This window comes from Hippopotamus amphibius, chromosome 5 (assembly GCF_030028045.1).
Source record: "Hippopotamus amphibius kiboko isolate mHipAmp2 chromosome 5, mHipAmp2.hap2, whole genome shotgun sequence".
NCBI classification, from domain to species: domain Eukaryota; kingdom Metazoa; phylum Chordata; class Mammalia; order Artiodactyla; family Hippopotamidae; genus Hippopotamus; species Hippopotamus amphibius.
Genome location: NC_080190.1, coordinates 125,570,259 through 125,578,503, shown reverse-complemented (window position 1 = coordinate 125,578,503; position 8,245 = coordinate 125,570,259). Strand labels below are relative to the sequence as shown.

General features: G+C 51.5%; 1 protein-coding gene across 1 annotated transcript; it reads right to left on the bottom strand.

The window, feature by feature from the left end:
* Window positions 1–1,700: 1,700 nt before the first annotated feature.
* On the bottom strand, window positions 1,701–5,211 carry PENK (proenkephalin). The gene is made up of 2 exons (XM_057736326.1): window positions 5,074–5,211; window positions 1,701–2,688 (listed from the first exon to the last, which is right to left on the bottom strand). The coding sequence occupies exons 1-2, from the start codon at window positions 5,209–5,211 to the stop codon at window positions 2,035–2,037; spliced, it is 792 nt and encodes a 263-aa protein (XP_057592309.1). The 3' UTR covers window positions 1,701–2,034.
* Window positions 5,212–8,245: the final 3,034 nt, after the last annotated feature.

The following is an 8,245-nucleotide window of genomic DNA, read 5'->3' as shown; positions in this document are numbered from 1 at the left end:
AATGTATTGGATGAGATATGTATGTGCACATATTGCTTTACTGTAACATATAATCGGATTGTTATCTCAGTGGGAAGGAACCGGTCATCCTGCTCTTGCTGTCTCTGGGGTGCAGGCTGGATTTCTGATTCTCAGATTTGGGAATCCTCATTTCTAGGGGGGAGAATTAAGTGACAATTTTTTTTTCCTCAAAGGACTAGGCCCTTGTCTCTCAAATGTGACCTGCAGATGGGCTTTGTTTGGACCACACTGGTTTAAATAGAATCAACGGCCGAAGTTAAAACTTGAGATATTAATGTGAAATCTGAGGTTTCAGATTTCTTTGGAAAAGTCTGGCAATACTGGGCTGGCGTTTCCAAGGGAAACAATGGGCTCAGGCTGAACAGAGACCTAAGAGTTCCCGTGTGTTTCAGCCCCATCATTTACTACTGCCCCGGACCTGGATTTCCACGGGCCTGCTGCTGTTTATCAGCTCCTTTCCAATCCGCTTCAAACGCTTACATTATCTGCATCTCTTATTCAAAAGGCGGAGGGCTCTGGCCTGGAATAAGTTAGTCTGTCAAGGATCAGGGGGATAGGTGGTGGTGGTGGTGATGGGAGGGCTCGGTGAGTGGCAGGGACCTGTGACCCCTTGCAGGAGCGGGAGGACAGCATATGGCCGTGGGGATGTCCGGGGAACCCGGGGAGGCTGGACTCAGAGGGGTGGCAGGTGGCCCCATGGGGATGGAGCACGTGGTCTTGCACAGCTGTGGGCTGCAGGGTGGAGGCTCTTCCTCTGCCTTCCTCGGTTGCTAAACTCTGATTTGGGGGAAGAACGCAAAGGAAAGGATGAGTGAGGGTCCTGGAAAAATGACTCAGTGGGTGGGCGTTTAGCTGCAGGTGGCTTCAATTAGAAAAACAAAGACATGTTACATGTTTTGTACCTGAATGTTATCCCCAATGGTTTAATTAATGTGAAGTAGTCATAAACTCCTTGTGTGATGAGACTTTGCCTTACAAAATATTCATAACACCTTGCCCAGTGATCTGGTCCCCAAGTCCCTCCATTCATTCATCTCTCTGTTCATCAGATATCAGAGGACTGCCCAGGGTTGTGGTGTAGGGGTGGACAACAGTGAGCAAGACAGAGTCCCATGTTCTTCTGATTCTTGGTAGTGACCTGGGTGACAGACAGGGAAGTGGAGTGGAAAGATCACTGCTTGGGAGCAAGAGGTTTGGGGGTCTCAATTCCATTTCTACCCCTCAACTGCTGGGCAATCTTGGGCCAACGGCTTGACCTTTCTGAGCTCCACTTTCTTTAATTGTAAAATGGGGCTAAATTATCTTTAATTTTTTTTATTAATGTCTAAAATACTTTGCTGAAGAAAAGAGACACAGACATCTGGATGGAAATGCAGAGTTCCTTACATGTGAGGGCACAGTTCGCATCTTTATTAGGCTTTGGTTTTTCCTCACATATCTGAATTCCAGAAACGAGAGTGGAAATACATTTTGTTTTGCTTCAATGTGTTTACTCATCTAAGATGTCATATATAAGGAATTGAATAAAAAATGCTTTTGCAGTTTTAGCTGTTGGGACAGGAGGAGGGCAGTGATGTTTCTGTTGAAAGCAGATGGTTTCACTGTCTCTGAGTTTAGGATTTGCAGTGGAAACCTAAGGGTGAATGAGAGCTTCGGAGAAGAAACCTGCGAGAACGATATGCAGTTGGGGTAATGGGTTTATTGTATCTACATACAAGTACTCATTTATTGGTGTTTTGTCAAAAATAAAGGACAAGGTAATACTGAAAACTACTTGAGCATGTAAACAGGACAGCTGCAAGAGACCAATACTTAAAAGGCTTAAAGATTCTCAAAAGAACACAGGTCCTGGAATGACAGCTTTCAGGCTGTATAGTTAAGTTATCCAGACAATCAGGTCAACTATATAATGCAAGCAACACAAGACAATACAACACAACCGGCGAAGCAATCTCTCACTGGGAAGGTGGAGGAAAGCTTGGTGGGGTCTGGGCTCACTGATGCGAAAGCGGATTAAAATCTCATAAATCCTCCATATCTCTTCTGCATTTCGGGAACTTCCTTTGAGTAACTTTCACCTTCTTCGTCGGAGGGCAGGGAATCGGCAAAGCGCTTGAGGAAGCCGCCGTACCTTTTCTGGTAGTCTATCCACCACTCCGGGCGACCCACTCTTCTCATGAAGCCCCCGTAGCGCTTCTGCAGCTCTTTGGCTTCGTCTTCCAGTTGGGGGCTTCTCTTTAAGCCTCGCATGAAGCCCCCGTATCTCTTGCTCACGTCTTCATCATCCCTGTCTTCCTGGTGGGGGCTCCCCTCTCGAGGCTCCCCCGCGCCCAGCAGCTCCTTCAGCAGGTCGGAGGAATTGCCTATGGCGTCGTCTTCCTCCGCATCCTTCTTCATGAAGCCCCCGTATCTCTTGCCAAGGATTTCACCTCCATTCGCCTCTTCCTCCTGCTCTAGGGGATACAGCTCATCCATCTTCTTCATGAAGCCCCCATACCTCTTCATGAAGCCCCCGTACTTCTTGGCGAGCAAGTGGCTCTCCTCCTGTTTGCTGAGGGCGCTGGCGCCGTCTGGAGGGAGCTCCAGCTTGGACAGCTGCAGAAGCTCCTTGCAGGTATCCCAGGTCTTGAGAGAAGGCAGTTTCCCCTCACATTCCAGTGTGCAAGCCTGGGAAAAGAATTCGATTTAGTGATAAAAGAGGCTTTTCTGATTTCATTAAATAAGCACATTTTTTTTGGGGGGGGGGCACTATATGCTTGCTTTGGTGTGGAAACTCCCACATGGCAATCACATTTCCCTTATTACAACTTTTTGTCATACCAAGTAGGCAAATCAAAGGAAAATCAAAAGGGGAGATTGTGGAGAATTAATGGAACCAAATTAGAATTTTTCTTTGAATTTTAACAGATTGCATATGCTGTGACATTGCAATATTGTAAACATACTTTCCCACCCAATTTTAACCTCTATAGGATATTTCTTAGCAATTCAGGGGTTTTTATGGCTCCCTAAAGTCTACTTATAGAACACCTAGTTACCAACCCTTGATTTAGACATAAAAACCAGGCTCTTTCATGAGATTTAAAATGAATACTAATGTGAAATACACATATATTATTTTCACAATGAAAAGAAGCATTTTATTAGTGCAACAGAATTGTGGTATATATTTAACCAGCTCTTAATGATTATTTAAGCTTTGTGTCTAAGAAAATTAAATACATGTATATATAAAAATCTAAAGATTTAATTAAAATGGTCCTTTTTCGTTCTTGATATCTGATTAAGAAATCAAAACATCATTAAAAATTTAAGATGTTCAGGTGTCAATAATATTTCCATCCTAAAATGAAATTTAAATAAGCTATTTGCCAAAAAGTAATGTTGACTATTTTGTATACTATCACCAACAGGCCTTTTTAAAGGGATTCCCTCAAAAACAAATAATGGCAAGTAATTGGAATAACACAGTCATAGTACAGAAGTGATGTTAATTTATGTTGCTAAGGCTCCTATAGCCATCTATGCATTTGTGTATTATTTATCACACTCCATGTTGGAGGGTAAATTCAACTTGGACACCAGTCATGGCATGCCTGCTCATCTGTGCATCCACCACAGACTGAAGCACAAGTGTCTTTCACATGGTAGAAACTCAACAAATATCTGTTAGTTGGTTTTACTACATAGTGCTGGCTAGGCAGCCTCATTTCTCGTGTGTCTTTTCCATCCAAGCTAAAATTCCAGAGCTGCTGTAATTCTAACAATACAGTCATCAACAAGCCTTTTGTCACAGAGAAAATAACAACCCTAAATGCAAGCCCCAATAGAAAACTAACCAGTTAAACAAAAAACAAGTCAGAAAGAATAAAGATGAAGGGGATTGTTACCCCTACTTAAGAAGCAACATTTTTTCAGAGTTTAAATATAATGTCTGACTACATAATCCAAATGAAACAAACATTTAACCTGAAATATATGCGTTGGCTTTGATGGAATCCTTTCCTTAATTTTTGTCCCTATTTTATGCATCTACCTAACAAAATTGCTTAAGAAGGTCTAGTGAGGAGCTTAATTCTTTGGATTAATATATTATTCTCGACGAAATTTTAAACTCATTACAGAACTTAAACAAATTGAGAAGACAGTGCAAAGGAATCACTGGGGGAGCTAGTTAAAATGAAGCTTCCTGGGTCCCAAATTCAGAGATTCTTATTCACTAGAGCAAGAGGAGTGATTCAGGAGCACACGGACAATGATCTGAATGAAAGTTCCTTTGACCTTAGATTTTGTCCTCCCCCCCCCCCCCCAGCTCCTGTGTAGTTTATCTTTGCATTACTGCCACCTTTTTGGACCCAGCCCCCTCTCCTGTGCCCTTTTCATGGCCAAATTAAACTGTTGTCTTGGTAGGTGCTACAAAAGTACGTTCCAGACAAGACAGAAGATGAATTCCAGCGTCACTCTCGGACCCCTTTCTCTCCCCTGCGCTCTCCCTTCCTCTCCCCTGCGCTCTCCCTTCCTCTTCTCCCTTTATACCTTCCCGACCTTTGCTCTCTCCCACCCATTAGTGAGGGTCAGGGTCTGAGGCACTTGAGCTTAAAAGGGCTAGAGAAATGAAATTCGAGGAAAGGTGGCGGAATATCACTAATAAAACACGTCCATATTATTTGCGGGAAGGATGGGAAGATGGTTGTGGGCGGAAGGGACCCTTGGTGGGCTATGTGAGGAGGTGGGGTGACCGAGCATCTTCCTTGGGGCAGGGGAGGCGACGACCCAGTGCTCTCCGAGGTGCTGAAGAGAGCACCGCTCGGGGCTCCCGCCTCCCCGGGGTGAAAACAAACTTGGTTTGCGTGGAGGGGACACCGCCACCCTTTCCGGTCCCTAGATCTTCGCTGGTCCCGGAAGCTACTTGGTCAGCGTTCGGGGAACAGTCGGGACACCTAGGTCACTAGAGGTCCGCGCTGATTGTGACCACCAGCCGCGCGGCGCGGCGGGCCGGGCTGTCCGCGCAGGGTCGCGGTGACCAGCCCCTGCGCCGCGCGCAACACTCACCAGCGGGTTGAGGTCTGTGGGGCGCGCCAGGCGGTAGCTGCACTTCGCGCAGTCCTGGCTGCATTCCGCCCGCACAGTCGCCAGGAGCCCGGGGCCGAGCGCCAGCAGCCAAGCGCAGAGTCTCAGGAACCGCGCCATGGGCTGCGGGGAGAGGGCACACGAGCTCCGAGCCCGCCCGGGCGCACAGCGTGTCCCCGGCAGGGACTCCTCGCCGGGCAGCCGCAACGGGGTGATCGTCGAACCAGAGCCCGCCGGGACACTTTCCTGGGCCCCCCGCCCGCCTTGGGGGCCTCTCCGGTCGCCTCGCGGTTCCCGAGTTGTCACTGTCGCCAGGAGCCCGCGTTGGCCCCAGGCACTCGCTCCCTTTCCGGGCAGCCGCTGCCCGGGGCAGGATTCTGGAGGGGGCTACGGAGACCAAATTCGAGAGCGCGCGAGCCCGGGGAGGCGCGACAATGACCCGGGTCACATACAAAGGAGCGGAAGAAAGTTGGGGAACCCCATGCAACGCAACGCGGAATAAAACGCAGCTGGCAGACGGCCCCAAGCCCACTCAGCAAGGCCAGCTTTGGCCAAGTTCACTCACATTGCCGCTGTTCCGGGCGCGCAGGCTGGTCGGAGAAACCGGGTCCCGGGCGAGTCTAGGAGGGAGAGGAGAGCAAGGCGGGCGGGCGGGCGGCGCGGGGCTCACCGTCACGGTCGTTGGTGTCGCCGCGGCTGCTGCGCAGGGTCGGGGCGCCTGCCTCGCCTGCCTCCTTCGCCGTCCGGGCTGCGGAGGCCGGAGCCACTTTATAATTCGCCCCCGAACGCAGGAGGCGGGCGCGCCCCAATCGCCAGCGGGCTGCCGCTGACGCAGGCCCTACGCCGGCCGCGCACCGCCCCCGCCGGAAGGGGGGTCCGGGCCGGGGCGGGGGGACGCGCGTGGCTGCCCACCCCTCGGCCGGGTGATACGCTGAGGCAGTTAGGAAAGTTGGGGGGAGAGTGGGATGAGATCAAGTCCCCTCGCGCAGAGTCACTGCAGTCGCGCTCCCGGGGGTGCGGGCTCAGGTGGGGGTGGGGTTAGCAGAGTGGAGCATCTAATTTAGATTCTGGAATGTGCTGGAGACCCTCCGCGTATGTGCTGGGGTACCCTTCCTCGGCCTCCTCCTGGAGCGCCCCCGTGGTCCAGGTGGGCACCAGGCACAGCCGTCCAGAATGTCGTCACATGCCCACCCGTCTGTCCCCGCCCTAGACTTCCTTGCTGACAGCGACAGTTGCGTAGTAGGTGCTCAGTTAACGGTTAAAGGAATAATGACTGATGGAAACTTTCCGGGAATCTTAAAATCTCGGGACTGAGCTTTCCCTTTTCGCGTTAGTGAGACTCCTTGCCAAGCACGCACGTGGTAAAGCTCACGGTTCGGGAACGATGTTCCCGTGGGCCAGGGTGTCCTAAGGGATTTCGGCGAGTGAGAGCTGATGCGGGGCCGGGGCGATGTCCGCACCAGGACCGGTGGCAAGGGAGCGAGGTGGGAGGCACGCAGTACCCAGGGCGCCCGGGGCTTGGTGCTCACACAGCTGCTAGGCTGGGATGGGGCAGAGCGCCATCGTCAGAGGCTGGGGTTGAGACCCGCTCGCCATCCTCGCTCTGCGGAAGATTGCCAAGATGCAAGCCATTTACCTTGTGTGAGGCCTCAGTTTACCCATTTCAAAAATAGGGGCAGAGGTAATGAGGGAAAAATAGGGCTGGAGGTATCCATAGGGTTCCGGAGAGATGCAAAGGAAATAACGGATCAAAGCACTTAGCCTTGTGCTGGGCACGTAGCAAGCCTTAAGAACGTGTTTCTAACCGTGCCATCCATCTGCCTTTAGGTTTGTCTCTCATTTACTTGTCCTATGTTTACTGCTTATTGGTCCATCCATCCATTTATGCATCTATCTATATATGAATCCTGGTCCTTGGGAGATCACACAGTCTCAAAGCCCCTACAGAGACAAAGAATCCCGGTGCTTTTTCAGCCAAAGCGCCTCCTGCAAAGGATGCGCCAGCACTTGGACCTTCGCGAGCCCAGCCTCCGCAGGGCTCCTCCGAGCTCGGGCCGCGCTGCGTGTCCGCTTTGGTCGCTAGAGGGCAGCGCTCTCCTGCGTAGGTCCGGGCACCGGGGAGGGGTCCCTGCGCGCCAGCCGCGGACGTGCACCCGGGCCGGAAGCGGAGCGCGGGCCTGCGGCTGCAGAACCCCCCACACGGCCAGCAGGAGCCAGCATTGACATCTTGCCAGAAAAGCAGAGCGTTTCCCCTTTGACGTTTTAGGCTTCTCACACGGACGCGAGTGGCGAGCTGGTGATGTCTCTCCAGCTGCTTACACTCCCCCCAGCAGGAACGAGGTTTCCCCCTGCTGCCGGGGCTTTGGAAAGGCAGCGACTACACTGCAGTACTCAGGGCGCAAGGCGTGCACCAACAAACCCGGCTTGAAAGGAGAGGAAACTTGCTCTACCTGAGCACTGGCATACTTGGGATAACCCAGGTATGAACTTTAAACACGTAACCGGGGGCTAGAGGCTGAGACCCGCGTGTGAGTGACCGCACCACGTGGTGCTTCCCTGGGTGCTTTGGGCATCCACACAGTGCTGGACGCCGAAAGGCCCCTTAAAATCTTGGAAAAGTAGAGGCTTAAGGTTGAAAAGGGACTTTGGGATAAGTTATTCCAAGCTTTATTCTATAGATGGGGTAAACGAGGCTCAGAGCGTACACGTGATGTCCCAGTGGCCGGCCCAGAGAGAACCAGGCAGAACCAGGTCCCCTTACACCTCTCTGTGGAGATCCCCCCTCCCTCCTTCCCCCCCACCCTCCCCGCCACCTCCCTCAGGCCTGGTTTTTGTTTCTGTTGGAACAATTACTGTCTGCTCTGAATTGGTTTCTCTCGGTGAATCTGCATCTTTCTCTGAGGATTTTTAAATGTCAGGGGAGAGAGAAAAGGAAAGAGAGGGCTGTCCACTAGGAGTAGGGCGGGGGTACTGGGTGCCCCAGCACCCACCTAGATGCTTGGGATGTAGCCGGTACTGGATGAATGTGTGCTGAGTGGAGGGATGAGGTGGGAGGAGGTGGGTCTGGTTTGCCTGCCCTAATCAGCCAGGATCTCTTCCTACTGCCCCCTCCCTCCTTCCCCCCCACCCCCGCCACCCTGGGGCTACAGGGCAT